This window comes from Echiichthys vipera, assembly GCF_963691815.1.
Source record: "Echiichthys vipera genome assembly, chromosome: 22".
NCBI classification, from domain to species: Eukaryota; Metazoa; Chordata; class Actinopteri; order Perciformes; family Trachinidae; genus Echiichthys; species Echiichthys vipera.
In genome coordinates this window covers 4,345,685-4,368,452 of record NC_139847.1, presented here as the reverse complement: position 1 = coordinate 4,368,452, position 22,768 = coordinate 4,345,685, and the positions used below count along the sequence as shown (strand labels likewise).

General features: G+C 46.2%; 1 protein-coding gene across 2 annotated transcripts in view; it reads right to left on the bottom strand.

Annotated features, from left to right (window-relative positions):
* Window positions 1-1,905: 1,905 nt before the first annotated feature.
* The window catches only part of shroom4 (shroom family member 4), a 90,099-nt gene continuing 69,236 nt past the window's right edge, over window positions 1,906-22,768 (bottom strand). For both annotated transcript variants that reach the window (XM_083937603.1, XM_083937604.1), the window contains 9 exons: window positions 17,673-20,544; window positions 13,883-13,944; window positions 11,798-12,628; window positions 10,325-11,008; window positions 8,569-8,698; window positions 8,272-8,373; window positions 7,551-7,721; window positions 6,315-6,457; window positions 1,906-5,341 (listed from right to left, as the gene is read on the bottom strand). In XM_083937603.1, the coding sequence (XP_083793729.1) occupies window positions 5,185-5,341; window positions 6,315-6,457; window positions 7,551-7,721; window positions 8,272-8,373; window positions 8,569-8,698; window positions 10,325-11,008; window positions 11,798-12,628; window positions 13,883-13,944; window positions 17,673-20,544 (5,152 nt within the window). In that variant the 3' untranslated portion in view covers window positions 1,906-5,184. The remainder of the gene's footprint in view (window positions 5,342-6,314; window positions 6,458-7,550; window positions 7,722-8,271; window positions 8,374-8,568; window positions 8,699-10,324; window positions 11,009-11,797; window positions 12,629-13,882; window positions 13,945-17,672; window positions 20,545-22,768) is intronic.

Here is a 22,768-nt window from a genome sequence, read left to right as displayed (position 1 = left end):
AGACGGATGTGAAACCACCTCAGGGTGCAAGAGAAAACACATTTATCACACAAAACAGGCTTTTATCAGTGCCCGGTGTCATCTTATATTATGTTACTTTATATATATTATGTGTCATTTATAACATTTTATAATATTGAGTATAAGTAATAGTTAGATTTACAGATTTAAAACGGGGTTTTGTGACGTTATGGATGTTTTGCAGTGCCCGGTGTCATCTAATTAAAAAAACAAACATAAAACAGTTGAAAGGGAGAAGTTATACTAATATTTATCGATATTAAATAAATAAATAAACATTTTTCTCTCTGTGAGGCAGGAAAAATATCAAATTGTCAAAACAATTATGAAAGTAAGATTCAAATTATATTTTATAATCTAAATAAGTTTAATTTTTTTTACTTACAATCTCATAATTGAGTTATAAACTGTACGACATTACAAAATGTGCTTTTATTATTATTACAGTGTTCATTAATTAACACGGTAAAGACTTCAAAATCAGTTTTTTTTTTAAAATGTATAAAAATTGAACCCAAATTATTGACATTATACAAACCTTTAGGTTCATATTTGTATTTGGGTTTCTACTAGAACACGTTTACACGCTTTAATGTTAAAAAACACATTATTTTTCTCCTCCTGTCCGTCTGTATATCCCTGTATTCACCCTCTGTCTGAAACGCTCCGTTTTAGCGCCTGTCTCTTTAAGAACCCCTCCTGACAAAGACCAGTCTGCTCTGATTGGTCAGCGTTTCTGGGTCTTCTGCATCTGTGTCTCTGCACCGTCACTGCAGCCGGGGAATGACTGTAACATCACTGTAGCTTCACTTTCTACTTTTATATAGTGTAGTTGTGACATCACAACAGTACAGGAAGTGCTGACGGCTTGTTTAAAGACACAGTTTCTGAATTGCGTTTCTCTGCGTTGCGAGCGTTTCGATGCTTTCACAGTATTTCTACAGCACTTCTTTGCATGTTCTCCCGTGTCTGCGTGGGTTTTCTCCGGGTTCTCCGGTTTCCTCCCACAGTCCAAAGACGTGCAGGTGTTCGGTTCATTGATGACTCAAAATCACCCGTAGGTGTGAATGGTTGTCTGTCTCTGTTCGTCTCTATGTGTCCTGTGATAGACTGGCGTCCTGTCCAGGGTGGACCCCGCCTCACGCCCGATGTCAGCTGGGATCGACTCCAGCCCCCCCAACGACCCCGACAGGAACAAGAGGTTAAAGATGAATGAGTGAATGAATGAAATCTATTAAAATGATGGGACCTTTAAAAGAAAAACATTATGTAAGAAATGAAAACATCTCTCATGACAAGACTACAAAGCTGAAACTAAATGTGCGTTCACGTCTTTATTGCTGCGGCACTTTATCCAAACACTCTCCGTCCAAACACTGCGGTGTTATTTGACGTCTGAGCTCTGGTTCGAGGCTTTAAAATGTCTCTACGGCCTCCCGCGGATCGCTGCACGCCACAGGAGCATCAATACGCTTTAATGAGCTCTCCTCTTGCAGCTCGAGCGCTGACTGCCCTCAAATGAGTCTCTTCACCACATCCCTCCAGCTCCCACGGAGCCGCTGAACCGCTCCAGCTCCGGCACTTCCACTTATCATCCGTCAACCTCCATTTGCCCTCAGCCGTATTTACTTAACGGTCCCACCACATTCAAACACCAACCCCCACCCCCACTGAAGGGAACTCATTTCAGCACCGGACACTGCAGCGGCATAAAGGGACGCTTCACCCCGGGAGGATGTGAATCACAACAGGAGACGTGAAGCTAGTTTAAAATACTATTATTATTATTTATGGTACTTTGTTTTTCCTCTCACATGTTTTTGCAGTTACACAGTTTTTTTTCTGTAATGCATTTTTACAACCAAAAGAAAAAGTTTTGCGATAAATCAAAAATTAAACACGAACAGAAGAAATAAACTCTTCAACAACGAGCGACTTTCGTTCCTCCTCTCGTCGATAAGTCGATAAGTTTCCAGTCAGTTTACAAAATGGCCGTTATAGTAGAATACACGTGATATGTACAAGACAGAGCAACGCGTGGACATGAGAGTTCAGGGTTGTTTGGTGTTAAAACAGCAGGAAAAGAGCAAAAGTGTAAAAACTGTAACTTTTAATGAACTTTAGTGAAACTGATGAAGTAGAAAATTGTTGTTTTTTTAACTTGACGTCAGCGATTCGACCTTTCAACAGATAAATCCACACGTTTCCTCTTCCCAAACCCCTCCCCTCTCTTGTTGGGTTGCAGCTTTTTGTTTGTTTATACTTTTTTTGATTTACTCAGACAGGCAGCGCTGTGCGAGGTTTAGGGACGCCTCTTTAATCTCAGGGGGACTTTGGCAACATCGCGAATCAGAAGGCGTGAAGGCAGGAAAGAGCGCACATTGAATTCACAAATCGGGGGAAAAAAGATCGTGTTTTGGCGCTTTAAACTGCAAAAAATATAAGATCTTTACTCTAATTTTGAAGGAATATTTGGACGTTTTGGGAGATATTTGCTCTTTTGTTGAGATGAACATGAGAAGATGGACACCATGTGGTAAAGCTATAGCTTAGCTTAGCTTAGCACAAAGGCTAGAAACAAAGGTAAACAGCTGGCATGAATGTCAAAAGGTCATAGATTGACATGTTTTATCTCCAGGATAGCTGTTTCCCACTTTTATGCTTAGCTAAGCTAACCGACTGAAGCGACTGTAGCTTCATATCGACCGTACAGACATCTGTGTGTTAAATGTTAAAGTAAATCCAGTAGCTTATTAGCTTAGCACAACGACTGAAAACACAGGGAAACAGCTAGCCTACATTTAACTCTAAATCTTACTACCATTTTATATCTTGGTTGTTGAACCCGTACTAAAAAACAATGTAAAAATGACTAGCTAGCTAAAACCGCTAACCAGCATCTGTTCTTTTTATACTTACGGTTAACAACATTGTTTCAGTGTTGTTACCTGAAACCGAAGTCTTAAACACAGAAACAGGTTAGCTGTTTTAGCAAGCTAGTAGCTAGGCTAGCTGTTTACGACCCAGAAGCAGGCTAGCTAAATCTGCTAACCTGCGTCTGTAGCTTTTAGACTTAATTTCTGTTAACAGTTACAGAAAACAGGGGTTACTGATAATAATAACAACTAAATACCCGACATAAGCTAGCGTTACCTTAATTTAGCATCAGGACAACTTTATGTTAGCTTTAAAGAAGAATTAGGACCTACCTCTTGTGAAGTATCAAATTCAACATGTTCCTAGTATAGAAAAACAAATTCTCGTCTGTGAAATGTTATTCTGTGTTACCTAGTTTTGGTATTTCTTTCGTTAAACCGTCAAAAAGCAGCATTTTTAAGTTGTTTATGGCTTTTTACCTGTTTCCAGTCTTTATGCTAAGCTAAGCTAAGCTAAGCTGATAGGCTGCCGGCCGTTACGTTAAAACTACCGTACAGTCATGCCAGTTGTATCGATCTTCTCAATTAACCCTCAACAAGAAAGCGTTCTTTACCACTACGACAGTCTCCAGTAAATATTAAATGCGTAAATAAAATGTCCGCTGGGACGAGCCGAAGACGGAGTTAGCCGCCAAAAAAAAATCACAAGTCTCAAGACAAACCAACCGCAAAATATACAGTAAACATCGACTCCCTCCGGTCTTCTCGCTCCTCTTTTACAACCAATTTTTTACAACCAATTCCAGTCATCTCACAAAAAAACAAAACAACAACACTATATACACATCGTATACATTATAAACACAGGCGTCTTCTGTACATAACAGTTCAAACGTGACGGCGTGACGAGTCGGCGGAGTCTCAAACTCCAAACGTGTTACAGTAACAGGGTTACGGAGTGATATGACGATATAACGCGGGGTGATACAGAACACGGCAGGTGTCAGCCAGCAACAGGGGAATACGAAAAGAGACGTAGTAAATGCTGCATCGGATAATAACGACGGTTTCTTCATGTGTAGCACCAGAAGGGAAACAAAAGTCTCCTTTGATTCTCTGAACCAGGAGATTTAAATACAAAACACACACAAAAATAAAAGAAAGCAGCGTCTCCGTGACACATTCATCGAGAGAAAACGTCTTTGGCAGCGTAGTGTTAGGCTAGTGTCGTTAGCGCACTCTTACAGTACGTGTTTCAGGCACAGTGTGAAGCGGAGAGGGAGGGATGCACCCGTACAGATGTTTTTTTGTCGTTTTTTATCTTAATTATAAAAAGTAATTCAGCCGTTCGTTACGCACTCTTAGAAGGAGCGCAAATTCAACCCTTTAAGGACCTTCTTCGCGTGAAAAAGGGAATTATTTGGGGAAAACAACTGCTCCGAAAGCCCTTTTCACGTCAACATCGTCCACTGAAGTCGGGGAATATCAACTTATTCCCTGCAAATATCGTCCGATGCAGATGTCCCGCGGATACGTTGGTGCCCCCCCCCCTGAAGCAGAGGGTGAAGTGTCTTATAAGGAGGTGAAATCTGGAGGAATCACAACTTGTCAGCTTCCGTAAATCCGTCGATCCCTCCGTACTTACCATCCACATGCTCTCCACTCTCTAAACGCAGCTCTCAGAAAAGGTGTCCATATGTTTGTGGTGTGTTTGTTGTTATTTTAAGATGTTTTAAGTCTCTAGATGATTGTTTCTGAGAGCTCCACTCTCATCCTCCTCTGTGTCGCGTTGACGCACAGGTGCATTATAAGGACTGGACACCGGATCACATCGTGGCGTCTGTTGGGTTTTCAAAGTCTGATCTGAATTGTTTTGTCTCCTGTGACAAAAACAAATGTCACCTTTGAATTTTTCACCTGTTTTCACAGATGAAAGGAACAGTTTGACATTTCGGATTGTCGAATATGAAGCTACAGCTCGGAGACAGTTAGCTTAGCATAAAAGGAAGTCCAGGAAGTCACAAGTGCGACCAGCTCAGAAATAGTCTGGCGCGTAACCTCTAACGTAGGACGGGATGTAACGTGTTAAACGGTGAGTTTCGGAGACTCGGGGACGTGAGTAAGTGAATCGTTTATTTCAAAATGTCAAACTTTTCCTCTCTAAATGTTTTTATGAACATGTCCGCTGCTCGTTCGATCCTCTTCGCTCCTTCTCTTGGAATCAACTTCCCGCGACCACGTCCCTGCTTCTTCATCTCTTTAGGGTTTCCTTTTTTTGAATGTTTGTTCAGTATTGTCCGTATCCCATCGACATCCCCATCCCGATCCCCAGGCCCAGCCCCAGGCTCTCCCTCAGCCCCCTCAGCTGCTCCTCTCCCAGCCGCGTCTTGTCCTCCAGCTGCCTCTGCTCCACCAGCAGCGCCGCCTTCATCTTCACAAAGTGACTGCGAGGGGGAAAAACACAACACTTTTAATTATCTACACAAATGAAACTTAGCGCACAGTTCGGGTCGTACATGGATCGACCAGAGAACCATTAGACTCTTGGATTGGAAACCTACGGAAGCCCCAAAGAGTCAAACATTACATACATTACATTTCCTGTTTCCCCGTGATAACGAGATAATTCATTTGAGATCTGGAGAAAACAAAACAGTCTTTTAAATCCCTGCAGCAGGAGAATATCGACCACCATCACATATCTCGTCCATCGAGGCCTGACAGGCCGAAATAAGTTTGTGCGTCGCTGTTACAGGTGAGTTCACATTAGCGTGCGTCATCTAAGAAGAGGGTTAGTAAGGCTGCAGCTTTATCGAGGTGCGAGTGAGCCTGATGTCCTTATGAACTACACCCGGCTGTTCAGTCTGACTCAACACCCTTCCAAATAAGATTTCCGGGTCCAAACGCTCCGTCAAACTCCGGCCCGTGGGTCAAATCTGGCCCGTGGTGTAATTATATTTGGCCCGCAAGCTCATATCATGGTTCTCTGAGAGCTGGCCCGTGAGTATAAAGCACATCCACGTCTACTTTTCTGTTAACAAACATGAGCATCCATGCTACCAGTCTCTGCAGACACACTTAATCCACCCCTCCCCAAAAACGACCCAAAGAAAGATGGAGGACAGGAGCTTTCAGCAGATGATCTGTGTGTGAAGGTAAAGAGCTGTTTGTCACCGTGGCTGTAACCAAAGAATCAAACAGAAGAAACACCACGACAAGAACAAGGAGCTGCACTGGAAAGGTTCAACTTCACACATCTGGAGAGAAGGAACACATGCACATTTGCACTCTTTAAATATTGAGTTTGGCTGAAACTTTGTCCCAGTTTTTAAATTCGGCCCACTGTGAATTGGAGTGTGACACCGCTGCTTTAGGGTTTGCGTAAAAACCTCTGTGTTAGTGTTGATGACGTCGTACCTGTAGTCTCTGTGCTGCTCCGGGGAGAGGCAGCGCGCCAGCACCCGGCTGACGGCCTGCTCTCTGCGGTCCACGTGGTCCTTCAGGTCCTGGGCCTCGGACAGCTGCCTCATGAGCTGACGCTTCTTCTCCAGCAGGGGGAGCTGCAGGACAGAGAGGCGGAGACGATGGTCAGGACGTTCTCTCTATGTTCAAGTGCCTCTTTTCTATGATTTTGTCCTAAACTACGACAGTTACTCCTTCTCCTACTCTCTCCTTCACTTGACTTTCAATCCCTCTCATGGTTGATCCTTCCCATCTTTCATCCCTTTGTACGCCTCCTTGTTTTCCACCTTCTTGTTCTCTTTTAAACTGTTTTAAATCCCCGTCTTCCTGCCTGAACCTGGACAATTGTACCTGAACCTTGTGGAGGACCATTGTGCAACTTTTTGACCACCTGAAGATACAATTAAAATACTTTAAGGGCGCACTCACACTGTCCTTCCGTACCGGACCAAAACAGGTTTTATGGGTTACGCCTAGTTCGTTTGACCAGTGTGAGTGCAACCGCTCCGTGCCTAGCCGTCCACGGCCCGTTTGGGAGAGGTGGGCTTTTGTAAAGCACGTTTGCACATGTACGAGCACGAGTGTGCGCACGTGTACGAGCACGAGCACGACGCCTACGGCGGTTCTGAGGTCATTTCCTGTGCGCCTGTTGGGACATAGAAAAAAGAAGGAGGGACCATGCGCGGACATTTAAAACAATGGCGGTGAAAGGTTCACGTTGGTGTGGTGCGGAGGTGGAGTGTTTACTGCAGATTTGGTCGATGAAAAGATTCAAAAACAGTCGACAAGACGCACAAAAACTCCGAGGTCTACGGAAAGATCTGGAAACAAAGCCACGCATTGCCATGACGTCATCAATGCGTGTGACGTGTTACGGCGTGATGACGTATAGGCAGCAAGAAGCATTCTCCGAGGCCCAGGTAGTGTGAGTACAAACGGGCCTGGAGGGGGGGACAAGGACCCTAAAGCACGGGGCACGGGACGGAGGCCCAGTGGGAGGGCGCCCTGAGTCTATTTGTATTTGTGACAAAAGTTTTCATTTGAATTAAATTATAAATTTCAGAAAACTTAATGTCAGTGATCAGCTGGGGACGTTTAAAGTTGATTTCTTTATTAGTTAAATGTTCACCTTATTCAAATTACATCTCCACCTCCCTCCCTCCCTCCCTCCCTCCCTCCTCCCCTCCTCACCCTCTCGTGGTGCTCCGTCTCCGGGTCCAGTGTATCCAGCGTGGTCTCCACTCTCAGCAGCCTCCCGGACAGCGACAGCAGCAGGCTGACCACCTTGTCCAGGTCGCCGATGAACATGCGGAACTTGTCCACCTCGTTGGGCTTACACACCGCCACCACCATGCTCTCCACCTGCCGGAGAGAGAGACCCCCGGAGCGTTAGTTAAAGGGGAACCACAGGGACGTCCAACCATCAGGGTCCTTCATCAGCGGATGTCGCTCAAGTGTCAAAAATGTGGTTTGATTACGAGCAAAAAAGGTAAAACTGCACGTGAATGAACGTTAAAGAGCCTGAAAGAAAGCACACAGGGTTCGTGCTCCTGTTCCAAGGTCAAATTCAAGCATTTTTAAGCACTTTCAAGGTCCGTTTTCAAGCTTTTCCAGCACCACACAGCTGTGGTTAAGACTTATTTCTATTTCATTTCAAGCAGATTTGTTTGAACCCCGTGCACAAAAGGCATTTAAGAGTTATCTTTACGTGTAGCCGTGATTGTGCAGTGTCCGCAGAGGTGCAGGACTTCGCGTTGAAGTGAAAAACGAGCCCGCGGAGAGTAAAAACGTGACTGCAGCGATGGGAAAAACGCCCTGAAACAGCTTCAGTTCTTAGGAATAGGACGCGTTAGACGTAAGGGGAAACCCTGAGTGAGTTTCGAGTGAACAAGAGGATGAAGTGTCTCCCCACCTCGTCTCCCAGCTGAGCGTTGGCTCTGATGTCCTCCTGCAGCCCCCGCTGAGCCTCTCTCAGCACTCCCAGCTTCTTGCGGAGGCTCTCCATCAGCTGTTTCTGCGGACAGACGGACAGACGGACGGACGCGTGTTTAAACACCTCAGCATGAAAGTCACAGCGTCTGTCAACCTCACGTCATCATCGCGTGGACAATTAATCAAATGGCAGCTTTGGCCCTCCATAGCACAGAGAAAAGACAGATTGTACAGTAGCGGATGTGCGTTAGCGGGTCAGCGGTGGGGCGCGTGTTACCTTGTATGTGAGCTCGTCGTCCTCGTCCCTCTCTCTGTGATCTGTGAAGTCCTTCATCTGCGACAGGAGCTGAGCTTTGGCCGCAGACGTGCTGTAGTAGGACGAGCAGCTGGAGCTCGCACCGGAGCGCCTGAGGGAGAGGGAGCTCGTTTTATTCACGCAGAGATAAAACGCAGAGGCCAAGACACGCGCGCGGAGAATACAGAGGTTTGAAACGTACATAAATAACAAGTGCAGTCTATGACGCGGGTTAAGTGAAGCTAAATAACAACAAAAGAGGGGATGAGAAGTGTCTAATTTAGGACAAAATGCTTTTAATTCACTATATTTTATTGTTCTTTTGTGTCTGGGTTGTTTGTACGGTGTAAATATTTCATGTGATTGTTGCTTTAACATATTATTTATTTATTTTTATACAAGTTTCTTTCAGACACTGAAAAATATTCAATAAAAAAGATGATTAAATATGACGGCATGTGTAGTTTGTGCGTCGTGCCGGTGTTTTGAAACGTGTCCGTCCTTCGCTGTCGGCGTGTTTTATGTGAGGAGGCTCCGCGGCGTCTCAAGGTTGAGATAAGGTGAAGACCTCGGTTACCGTGGTTACGCACTGGCGGCGTGATTGTGACGCTTGATTCTGTGTGACCCGTTTTTGGGGAATCTCTGTCCATGCGTACGCGGCGTGCTGTGACGGATGTTCCTCTGATCAGTGTGTAACTTATATTCAGCACAGTGAAGAAGAAGAAGAAGGAGGAGAAGAAGAAGAAGAAGAGAAGGAGGAGAAGAAGGAGGAGAAGGAGAAGAAGAAGAGAAGGAGGAGAAGAAGGAGGAGAAGAAGGAGAAGAAGAAGAAGAAGAAGAAGAAGAAGAAGAGAAGGAGCAGAAGAAGAAGAAGAAGAAGAAGGAGAAGAAGAAGGAGAGAAGAAGAAGGAGAAGAAGTAGAAGAAGAAGAAGAAGAAGAAGAAAAGGAGAAGGAGAAGAAGAAGGAGAAGAAGTAGAAGAAGAAGAAGAGAAGGAGAAGAAGGAGAAGGAGAAGAAGAAGAAGAAGAAGAAGAAGAAGAAGAAGAAGAAGAAGAAGAGAAGAAGAAGGAGAAGAAGGAGAATAAGAAATAGAATAGGAAGACCAGCGGTTCTCCCACATCAACTGAAACTGAACTGCTTTTATCATTTAATGATAACGCAAATAAAAGTTCAAAGGCTTAAACTCTTACTGCACTTTAAAGGGATGGTTCGGACGTTTTACAGTACGAGGTACTTATCCGTAGTTTCCCTGTCAGTGCGGCGTCTACCGTAGAAAATACACTAGACTATTTAAACACGACATAAAATCCAAACTATCCCTTTAATCTGAAAACTCAGCAGGATGTTTAAGTGCTTCAACCTGCAAATTTCCTCTCACACTTCAGGAAATATAGTAATAACTGCTCTAGTTATGATGTGAAACACAAGGGTGTACTGTATATTGATACTGGAAAAACATTCTTATAAATAATGTGATATTAACCTCAACCACATCTACGTGGACACAATAAATCTACCTTTTGTTTTTACATGTTTCACCAGATCAAGACTTTGTAATCTGTATCAAGCACCTGTTGTAAACGTGTGTGGGTGTGGGAAGCAGAGGATAAGCTCAGTGACGGGAACAGTTCGCTCTTGTACAAATCAAATGGTGTGTGTAACCAAGACATGCAGAAACACACATTCCTCCGCTCCAGGCTTAAGCCTCTCTCTCTCTCTCTCTCTCTCTCTCTCGTTACCTATCCAAGCTGTCAGTGTTGTGCTCCGTGGTTTGGTAGGCCCCTCTCCAGCTCTCCCTGCCCGACTCGCCCTCACTGCTGTGTGGGAAGAGCTCCTCCAGGCTCAGCCTCTCTCTGCTGCTGCCGCTCTCCCCGGCCTCCAGCTCCTCCTCCAGGGAGCCGCTCTCCGCCCTCGCCCTGCCCTGCGACGGCGACGCATCGGCGGAGTCCGGCAAGGTGTCGATGTCCGTCTCCAGCACCGTCACCGGCAGCGCGAAGCAAGGGAGCTCGCTGGTGATCGCCTCGACCTCCGCGGGGAGCCCCTCGTCCTCCTGGAAGTCGTCGATGTCCGTTTCCATGGGGATGTCCAGGTCTGCGTCCAGGCTGTGGGCGGGACTCGGACTGAGGGTGGTCTCTGATTCCGTTCCCGGCTCGGGGAGCTTGTGGGGCTCGATGCTCTGAAAGCCTCTGTTCATACGAAGCTGCTGCTGCTGCTGCTGCTGCTGCTGCTGCTGCTGCTCGTAGTCAATGTGGAAGTAGGATTCACCGACGCCTCCGTTTTCTAAGACGGGTGGACGCGTTGAGGCGCTATGAACTCTGGGAGACGGGGCTCTCTCCCACTCGGCTCCTGGTCTCACGTGGGACTGTTGGTGAGGTTTCCCCGTGACTCTGTCGTAGTCTGGGTGGACGATCGGATCAGATACACTGCAGACACACAGATTAACACACATATTAAAACATATGGTACATCGGGGAAGACCCAGGACCAGGTGGAGAGATTATGTCTCCACACTGGCCTGGGAACGCCTCAGGATCCCCCAGTTAGAGCTGGTTAATGTGGCCCGGGAAAGGGAAGTTTGGGGTCCCCTGCTAAAGCTGCTGCCCCCGCGACCCGACCCCGGATAAGAGGATGAAGATGAGATGAGATGGAAAAAAAACTTTTTCTGGCACTTTGGGACTTAAAATTGAAACGTTACATGGCCGCCATTTTTGTTACCTGAGGAAATTCAAGATCGTTTGACAGAGTAACTTTAAAGGTCCCATGTTCTGCTCATTTCCAGGTTCATACTTGTATTTTGGGTTTATACTAGAACATGTTTACACGCTTTAATGTTAAAAAAACACGTTATTTTTCTCCTCCTGTCTGTTTGAATATCCCTGTATTCCCCTTCTGTCTGAAACGCTCCGTTTGAGCGCCTGTCTCTTTAAGAACCCCTCCTGAAAAACACCAGTCTGCTCTGATTGGTCAGCATTTCTGGGTCTTCTACATCAGTGCTCTCAGCGTCTCTGCACCGTCATTAAAGCCGGGGAATGACTGTAAAGTCACTGTAGCTTCACTTTCTACCTTTATATAGTGTAGTTGTGACATCACAACCGTACAGGAAGTCCTGACGGCTTGTTTAAAGACACGTTTTTTATTACTGCGGGTTGAAGACGAGAGAGAGAGTTGACTGTGATGGAAGTGTACAAACATGAACTTTTTAATTTACTCACCTGCTCGCACTGTTCTCTGGTGGTGGAGGTGGAGGTGGAGGGAGAGATGATGAAACCTCCACCCTCTCCTGATGTCCGTACGTGCCCCTCAGGTCCCTCTCATTCTGGGGCGGAGCCACCGGTCTGAAGGCCCTCCTGGAGAACATGGGGCTGGGCGGAGCGACGGCAAAGGTCCGGTCCTGAAGTGGGACCTGATTCTGATTGGACGGAGCGTGGGAGGAGGCGTGTTCCTGCACGCGTGGTTGATTCTGAGTGGACGAGGCGTGGTGGGGAAGTTCCTGGGTTTGGCTGCAGCTGCATCGCGGGCAGCCCTCCGACACTTCCTGCCTCTCCGGTGGAAGGCTGTAGGAGCGCTGTCTGGACGTGTCGGGTGGAGGGATGTAGTGCGTCTCTGCGGTGACGGGGGGAGGGACGGAGTGAGGAGGAGAACAAGAAGAGAACAGGGCGTGGTGGGACGCTCGTCTGCGGTGGAACTGTTCCCACTTGGGCGGTGGCGGTCTCGGTGGAGGCGGCGTCTTCTTCCTGTCTGCCCTGTTGGCAGCGATGGGAGCGTCCCCTCTCCTGGCGCCGCCCGATCCTTCCTCCACCTCGCTCAGCGTCTGGCTGGTCGACACGGAAATGGACGGCGACCAGCGGTGGCTGCTGTCGAAGCGGAGATCGTTTTCAGACATGGCCCGTCCTCGGAGTGAGAGAGGAGCCGGTGGCGGAGGGGACGCGTATCCGTTGCGATCATCGTCGGCCTGTCTGTGGCCCCATTGAGCCTGGTGGTGCTGATGATGCTGACTGAGGCTCTCTGGGGGTCTGGACTCCCGTCTCCAGCTGGAGTAGTCCCTGTGGGGACGAGAGATGATATTCCTTTGTCAACAAACAAAACCAGAGGAAAGACCTTTAGCAGAATCATGCATTCAGACCCACAGACTGTATAAAAAATGGACCTAGCGTCCCCGTCGAGGTCCGTTCTGTCAACTTGATCCAATCGTCCTCGCCTATGGGTATCGCCATCTTGTCCGCCTCATTTCCTCTGACCAAAAAAGCGCATGTATGTGACGTTGGAGGGAGGGAGATCAACCCCTACCACCGCAACTTCCTGGTTGATCCAATCAGGAAGTGCCAAAAACTGCAGTTCTCCGAGTGTCCACTAGGGGCAGGTTTCATAACAGAGCAGTTTCTCATTGAGCCCCATGTTAAACAGGCTGTTTTCACAGCATCATTAAACCTGTTTAAGGACAAAAGAACATTCTAGTCTGTATGTTCAGGTCATATCTCCATGACAACGCCAAGGGGGGTGGGGCTAGTTTTGATTTTATTGGAGGTTAAAGTTTATGAATATTAGGGGCGTGGCCTCTTGAGTGACAGCTAGCCTCTGGCCCTCACTTCTCCTCGGAGATAAACTTCAGCCAGATGGACGCATCTCTCTCCCCCCCAACGTCACATACATTCCCTTTTTTGGTCAGAGGAAATGAGGCGGAGTCAAAGTCTGACAAGATGGAGACTCCAGTAGGCGAGGACGATTGGATCAAGTTGAGAGAACGGACCTCGACGGAGATGCTACGTCCATGTTTTCATACAGTCTGTGATACGATCCCATCACTCTCCAATGTTTCCCATGTTACTGAACAAAAACAGTCGGAGAAAGTGGCTGAATTACAGTAAATGTTTCCTTTTCGCAATCCAGACTCTTTGACCTGTTTCGGTCTCAGGTCAAATATGAGTGGAGGCCTTTCTGTACGAGCCATGCGTGTCTTAACCCCCCTCCTCTGCACCGTAACACACAGGACTCCCCGTCCAACCACATATCATTACGGGCTCATTTTAAACATGGATGATTGCCCCGCACACTTAGAGCTCGTTACAGTCAAATCACAGCCGGGCTTGACTGAGTGGGATTTCCGGGCGCCCCGTCAGCGCACGACGGGCCGGCCTCGCCTAAAGTCTCCGGAGGCTCACTTAGAGACAATCAGGCGATGGGGCGAGTGTGTGTCGGCCACGTCAGTAGAGATATATAGAAGATAAATAAAGAGAAAGAAACACGGCCTGTTGAATGGACATGGTGCGTCTGTGTTTGGACTACAGGACGTGGCTCACCTCTCAGTCAGGCTGTGCTTCCTGTTGAGCTTCTGCGATTCCTGTTGCCGGGCAGGATACGTCTGGGGAAGACATTTAAAGGTGGTTAATAACAGCGGAGGAATAAAGGAAGGCTTGAGTCTGGTGCTCAGTGTTGGTCAGCGGCGCTCGTTCCTGCTAAAGGAAGCGGGGCTGACCCCTGAGGTCACCCCAAGATTTTCATTTACTAACTAGTCAGTAACTCGTAGTACTTCACCTCAACAGATAAATAAACAGAAAGAATTGAATTGAGGGATTTTAAAAGGCAAATAAAACTGTAAAAATGATGCTCGTACATCTGCACTGTTAACCTGTGGACTGCTGCACAAACTCACTGCACTCTCATTAACAATCACAGAGATATGGCAGACTCACTCACACACACACACAGACACACACGCACACAAACACACACACACACACACACAGACACAGGCACACACACACAAACACAGAAACTCAGACAAAGACAGAGACAGAGACACACAGACACAAGGACACACGCACAGGCACACACACACACACAGACACACACAGGCACACACACACACACACACACACAGAAACTCAGGCACACACACACACAAACATACAAACACGCACATATAAACACACACAGACACACACACACACACACTGACACACACACCGACACACACACACACACACACACACACACACACACTCCTGTACAGAGGTATTTTCTGACCGTCTGCGATGCAAAGCGGGTATTTTTGTTGGAATGCAGCGATGTGAATTTAACATATTTGGCCGTCGCTGGCTGTCAACAGAGAATAAAATCCACAAAACGTGAACAACTGATAACGCTGTGATAATAAAGTCTTCACCACACGTACCTGGACGGCCCCTCTGAGCCGCCACTTACATTCATTTCATGTCGGGCTTTAAAGGGGGCATTGAGTCAGTAAATAGTTTCTCTTGGCCTTCAGTGGCTGGAGTTAAAACATCTACGAGGACAAATGTCGGGATGTTTATTGGCCGAGAGCAGCGACTTCTCTTCTACTTTAAGAAGACATTAAACTAGAGCTATCGATTATATGGTGGGGTGATTTTCCATGCAAAAATGGCAGAAAATGCTGTTTTTATCCTCTTAAATATGGAGATTATGCTGCTTTTCTATTTTAAATCATATTAAACTTAATATTTTTACGGTTTTGGACAAAAAAACAACAGGAATGGACATTTTTGGCTATTTTATTTTGATAAATCTAGAAAATAAGGATTAAATGTGGAGATTTTTCAGCTTTTTTCGACTTTATATCATATTAAACTTAATATCTTTACGGTTTTGGACAAAAAAACAACAGGAATGGACATTTTTGGCTATTTTACTTTGATAAATCTAGAAATAAGGATTAGGATGAATTGATAATGGATGTAAACCTTTATTCAAACCTGTTTATTTAAACCTTTAGAGTAATAACTCTCTACAGCCCTCTAAGGAGAATTTGTCATTCAAGCTTTTAGTTTTAGTCTAGACCCTTTTTAAAATCGTTCATTAAAATATGCCCATACATACATTATTCAGATTTGATATTACACAGACGGCATATAAAAAACGTATTAATAAGAAAAACATGAGAAAATTTGTGAGCGCAGGTCGTGTTCGGCCGATTCGTTCGGGCCGTGCTGGGTTCGTGCAGAGAATCGAAGCTCTAATTACAGTGTAATGAACATTACGCACGCAACGTTTTCTGCACTGACCTTTACACAATCAATTTAATTTGAGAAAATTGCATCAAAGTGTGGACTTAATGTGCATATAATGAGGTGGTGTGCAGAAAAAAGGTCTAATTTTGCCAACAACAATTCCACGGGACTATTTCCCAACATTTGTGAAAAGGAAACAGAGCTCATTGAGAAATAGATCAGGAATAATAATATTAATAATGAGCATAATCATAACTATAGCAGTCAGTTACATTTCTATATTTTGACTTTCCCTCTTTCCAAGACACACACACACACACACACACAGACCGGAGCATGAAAGCAAACAACTTAATGAATTAACCTCAATTCATCATTTAATTCAAAATGAGAGCTTTTAAACAGGACCTTGGTATTGATATATATAAAAATATATATATATATATATACACCTTGACATCCAGCACATCTGTTACCATTAAAAAAGTTGGACGCCGTCAATGAAGCGAGAATTCAACGCATGGGGTTATCGCCGTGGCATCGAACCAACAACCTCTCACGTGAAAAGGATCCCAACGCAGGAAGACAACAAAACATGTGCGCAGATACATTCAGTCCAAAACAAACGTCAGATGCTATTTGCTCATGTGTCAGACGAGAAGGTCACTAACAGGCTGAGTGTCAAAAGTTCAGACGAAGGGGGCTTCAACCCCCCGCCGAGAGAATCAATCTGCGGTCTAATGTGTAACCCAACACTGCTATTATCGCCGCGGTTGCCCAATCCCCCCCCCCTCACGTCCCATGAGCTATTTCAATTTTCAGCGAGACGTTCAAGACCACATGCAGGATGCGAGGGTTCGAGTACTAACCGACCGTTCAACCGCGGAGGACTTGGACTTGGAACCTCCAAAGTGTGGCCACTCGACCACCCGCCCCCCCCCCCCCCTTTTCTGGTGCTGTTTTTGTTTTGTGTGTTTTAAAGAACCAAGATAGTTTTCAGTCTCCGGTGGTTCATTTCAGTTCTGTGCAAAACCACAGTGTGATTTCAGCCAACTGCAAAGTTTATCTTTGCCTCTAAACGGCATTACTCGGCTTCAGTGCTGTTATTTAGCTTAGCTTATCTGTCAGGCCCTAATCATTCATTCATCTTCAACCGCTTATCCCGGGGTTTGGGTCGCGGGCGGGGGGGGGGTTGGAGCAGATCCCAGCTGACATCGGGCGTGAGGCGGGGTCCACCCTGGACAGGACGCCAGTCTATCACAGGACACAGAGACGAACAGAGACAGACAACCATTCACACCTACGGGTGATTTAGAGTCATCAATGAACCGAACACCTGCACGTCTTTGGACTGTGGGAGGAAACCGGAGAACCCTAATGTAGTATAAAAATGAACGTATCAATAATATTGATGATAGTGTTTTGGTTGCAGCCCATCTGGTGCCAGTGTTCAACAGTTTTTAGCTATTTCATCCAAATTGAGTGCTGAAAATAAAACATTTTAAAGTCGGGTCCAAAGTGCAGACCAGGAACTTTGGAAAGTCATAAAAATGGTTGAAGATTGACTGACTTGGGATCCCTGGTAAACCCACTTTGAAGTGTCGTATGACGCAAATTGTCCAACCACACAAGTTGAGTTAAATACGGACCTTGGTTTACATACATAGGGCTCAAACACAGTCCCCATTCTGTCGAACAACATAGATTATTTCCGGGATATTTGGCAATTTTAATCAATTTCCAAGTTTTCCAGGACATGTGGGAACCCTGACGATTGAGTGGCTTGTCGACCAGAACTTAATAAAAAAAAAAAGTTCTGGTTCGGTCTATCTAGCAAGTCAGTAGGCCTGTGGCATGTTCTTTAAGCTCGGCCCGCCTCTCAGTGAACATCTTTAAACTGATCGATACTTCAACTCACTCCAGATCACTATCATCCACTCTTTCAGCCGATGTTTCACTCTCTGTCTCTTTTTGCTAATAAACCTGGCAGAATGAAGTTTATAACCCAGGACTAACATGTAATATATATATATATATATAAATGGTGAAAGCAGAATGTGGCCTCTGTTTGTGTGTTTTTGTCTGTGAGCAGCACTCTTACCTCTGTAGGCGTGTAGCTCCTCACTGTGTATCCCTGGTGAAGCGGTTGCTGGTTCTCCAGGAGCTGGGAGGACGTGTTGACAGGATGAAAAGCCGATTGCGGGACTTGATTCTGGGTTTGGCTGTGCGAGAAGGCCTGATGCTTAGGCTTGAAGTTGTGTTGGAAGTCTTGATTTCTTTCTTTGATGCCATAAAACTCCTGATGTGAGGTGAGCTGAGCATCTTCGTCCCTCTCCTTCTTGCTCTCTCGCTTGAGCTCTTTCTCTCTGGCCTTCTCCATCTCTTTCTCTCTCTCCAGCTCAAGCTCCCGCTCTCTTTCCCTCTCCCACTGCCTCGCCCTCTCCTCTCGTTCCCTCTCCTGCTGAATCTCCCTTTGCCTTGCCCTCTCCATTTCTAATTCCCTCTCCTGTCTTTCCCTCTCCCTTTCTCTCAACCTCTCCTCCCTCTCTCGTTCCCTTGCCCTCTCCTCCCTCTCTCTCGCGAGTTCCCTCTCCTTCTCTTTCTGCCTCTCCCTGCTGGTACTCACAGACAGCCTCCTGGCTTCCACAGCGTTTGGAAGCAGGATGCTCTCCTGCTGAAGTCCCCCTTGATAAGAATACCTCCTTTGGGTTGGGTGCTGACCGAGCTCCCCTCCCTGGTGGTGATGGGGTTTCTTCTGCCTGCAACTTGACAGATTCGAGGCGTTCGGCACAGGCATACCCTTGCTTGTCTCCTCAAAGAACTTCATTCTATCTGCAAACGGAAGGATATCCGTCTCCTCTATCCGAGAACAGGAAGAGGAGCGACTGTAAGTAGATGCGGCAGTGAAGGCACAAACTCCATGCCGTGACCCTGTAAGTCCCAACACCTTCTCACCTCCACACCGTCTCTCTGGTTCTGGTTGAAGTTTATGCTCGGGGGTCCAACGCCAGCGGCGGGCTTTGCCAGCAGGGGCTGGTTCCTCCACGACTCGGACGCCGACACCAAAACTGGGCACACCTGGATCTAGAATCTGGACAGACTTGGATAAGTTGTTGTTTTGAGCATAGGTTGTTAACTGAGGTTGAGTCTCCAAGACATCATGGTCTGATGCAGTTGAGGCGTTCTCGACTGGCGCTGTGGTGCAGGCATCGTGGGAACTTACAGGTGAAGCAAATGCAACTTTGGTGCTCCTCTCCTGGGCAGGCAGGTCTGGGTTTGCACCCTCCTCATTGAGGTCCAGACCATCTTCCTCATGAACAGTTTCCCCACTACATAGCAACCCTCCTGGGCCATGGTTCCTCTGAAGTTGGGCCTTTTTCCTCTGGATCTCATTGCGGAGGTTGGTAGCAAATCGCTCACTACGACGGCGGTTCCGACGATGGTTCCTGGATGCGGTTGACTTCTTCATGTCTGTCTCTCCTGCAACACCCTCTTCACTTTTAACTCCACTTCTTCCTTTATCCCCTGCTCTCTGCTCCTCCAGTAACGTATCCACACTGGCAGCAGCACTAAGAGGCTCAAAATCCCTCTCTAGTATCTGGTCAGAGATCAACCTTCCCTGGGCTAACAATCCAGTGGGGTCCCCTGGTACGCTCACAGAGCGACCCCAAGGGTGGTGATGCTCAACTGGTGGAAGGGACCCTCCGTTTACACTCATTCCTTCCAGCCTCTCACTTGAATCTCCATCATCGCCTTCCAAAAACACAGATCCTGGGGTCGAGCAACGGCTGCCTTCCCATTTGTTTGTTGGCGCCTGAAGGTGAGAAGCTTCTTGGTCTTCCTTCGTGTGCTGGTGTGATGACTGGGACCACCTGCTACTACAAGGGGACAGGGAGGAATCAGAAGTGTTTGATGGATTGTGAGACTCCAATGAAGAGCCGTCACTGTTAAACTGCGATAACTCAAGTTGTGTAGCAAGAAGCTTATCAGGGGCACTGTGCCTGTGAAGCCCCGCAGACGAGTGCCTGGTCTGGGAATGCATGATATGAGACTCCTCTTGAACCTCCGTGGAGGATTCTGCTGGTAGGGAGCCAGGGGGAGAGGAGGTAATAGGGACTATGGAGGCCGTCAGTGGGTCAGGGAAGTGATCTGAGGTGGTTTCTGATTTGCAGTCTTTAATTGCACTGGTATCACATTTGATATGTCTAATGTCTTCAGTCTGTCTTTGGCTATAGTGGGAGTCTAAGGTCTCCTCTTTGATATTTCCAGTCTTGCCCCCCTCTTCTGGTGCAGGGAAGCCGTTATGAATTCCTGATTCAACATTCGGAGAGGACTTGTTTTCCTCGTGGTAAAAAGAAACACTGGAAATTTCAATTGGAGCAGAAACGCAACGTTTATTGGCAGCATTAGGGCGACTCCTGGTTGCCCTAAAACTGTCCTTCCTTGTTGGAGGCTGAGGAGGGTTCATCTTTCTCTCAGCTCCTCTTTCTCCATTTCTTATGATCTCAAAGTCTCCTACCCGTCGCTCTTCCTCATAACAACAGGAGGAAGGCCGCTCTTTAACCTCAACAGGCCTGGGTCTTGGCCTTGTTAGCGACCTAGACTTGAGTACAATTAGCTGCACATCCTCTGAGGCCTCACCGGATGAACTCCCCAGGGTTGAGGTACCCCCACCGGGGTAGCCTCGACACGTCGACCCTAAGCTCTGGAGGAGGTTATCCATGGAGCAGGCTTCACCGGGCCTTAGTGGCACCGTTGCGTAGTCGGATGTGTTTGAGCTGGCGGAGAACGAGCTGTAGGCAGAGTCTCTCTTGTTGTTGAAGAGGGTGGGGTCGACAGGTGAATTATGGGAGTCGGAGTACTGCTGCGTGGTGGGTGTTGGTGTGTCCAAGCTCTCCATGGAGCCCAGGGAACTGCTTCTTTCTGTGGAGGAGTAAGGTCTGGACAGCTGACTCCACTGCAAGGACAAGTCGCTGCAGAGACAAGGAGACAAAGAAGATCAACTTAACTCATCAGACAAAAGAAGCAAACTGACGTCACACTGGGAACTTGCAACGGGCAAAAATCAAGTATTCTTATAGAAAAAAACCTTTAAAAACCACATGCAATAAGTCATCTTTAATTTCCAAGTGGCAAATCACGACTTTTCCCATGAGACATATACAGTATATCAATGTGGAATATACAACTTTTGAACTCTACAGCTGGAAAATCTGCTTTCTATCAGTCTTGAGCTGAAGATCCATGGCAGCCCCATGTGTTTTCAAAGACCCTCGGAGGAAGCCTCTTAAGGCGAAGAGGGATTTCCTCCTCATCAACTCCCACTGCCCGGAGTCAAAAACTCAAAGTCATCCCCTTGATTCCTCTCATCCTCTTTCATTCCTTTCTTCCTCTTGTGGATTCTTCTTGTGCCATCTTCTTTACATCAAATGTGGATCCAATCCAAAATGACAACCGCTTTTAGAAACCCACTTATTCAACTTTGAAAACAAATGGGTTTCATTTGACTGGATAGCAGGTCGGTTGGGCTTTGGATTGATTATATGACATTACAGAAGAACCCGCTCATACTTTACTCAGTATTAACTTTATACAGCCCGAAATCACAAATTTGATCCAGAGGGCTTTACAATCTGCACAACATATGACACCTGTTATCCTGAGACCCTTGATTCAGATAAGGAAAGTCGCCAAGAACCTTTCAAACATCTTCTACAACTGCACAACGTGAAAGCCAAATATCGTTGGTTTGAACTTGCCCTGTGACCTCTGTTGAACATTACCCTCCTCTTCACGTTCCCTTCTATTTCTGTCAAATAACAGGCCAAAAACGCCCGAAAAGTCCTATAAAAAAGGGGTAAAAAAAGGAATTTCACAAGAAAACCACATGACAAGGAGTACATTTCAGTGTTACGAGAGCTCAGGGAATTGGGGTATCGATGCTAGCTCCAGAAGGTCGGGGCACCCAGTGTTTTTGTGCTTGGATAAAATCCAATCCCTGAAGGCTGCACCAAAAATGTCATTTTCATTTTATTGTGGTATTTATTTTTCAAACAATATGGAAAGCTGCCAAGGAGATGGAGGAGAGATTACAGAAGAGAGTCATTTCTAAAAAGGGGGCTTTGATCTCAAACCAGTGAGGGGAAATAACCAGCAGACTATCCCGGGGCTGTTTCTGCGGTACCGTTGGTTTACAGTCCACGCAAAGAACCGCGTTCCTCTCAAAGTGTTTTACCACAACTTACTCTTATCAAGTTATGATTATGTGCTCATATAGATGTTTTTGCAGAATTGATGTGGGTCATTTGTGTTTTAATGCACTCAACATTCAGTCTTGTTAAAGTTCATAAAATCCATGACATGTATTTTAAGAGCGTACAAGTGGTTTAGCATGTTTAAGCCCATGTTTTACTAATCATATATGCCTGATATCATCTGTGTTTAACAAAAGAACCATTATTTTCCTGCACAATATGGGAATCAATCACTGTTAAAACTCTCTAAGTTGTGGAATCCATCTCTCTCTAATTATTATATTATTGTTATGAGATTTTCTAATCTACCTTCACTTAAACTGGACATGACTCCACTTTAATGTAACGCCTACAGACATTACTACAGAATGGATGTTCACTGTCTGGATCAGGGGTGTCAAACTCTGGCCCGTGGGCCAAAACTGGCCTGCGGTGTTATTATATTTCGCCCGCAAGATCATATCATGGTTCTCTGAGAGCTGGCCCGCGAGTTTAAAGCAGGTACACGTCTACTTTTCTGTTGACAATCATGAGCATCCATGCTACCAGTGTCTGCAGACAAACTTAAACCACCCCGCCCCAAAAACGACCCAAAGAAAGATGGAGGACAGGAGCTTTCAGCAGATGATCTGTGTCTGAAGGTAAAGAGCTGTTTGTCACCGTGGCTGTAACCAAAGAATCAAACAGAAGAAACACCAAGGACCTTTTTTTTTAGTAAATATTGAGTTTGGCCCAAACTTGGTCCCAGTTTTTAAATTTGGCCCACTGTGAATTGGAGTTGTCTGGATTATCAACCAGGTAAATCAGGCGACCAAACGTTTACTGCATGGCAAGTGGTTTTGGAAATCTGATCTAAGTCCAAATTTGTTGCGGAAATTGCACCTATGAAGTAAATTTCGTGTTACATTATTAGCTAATCTTGTTGTCTTGTCTTGTAGAGGTG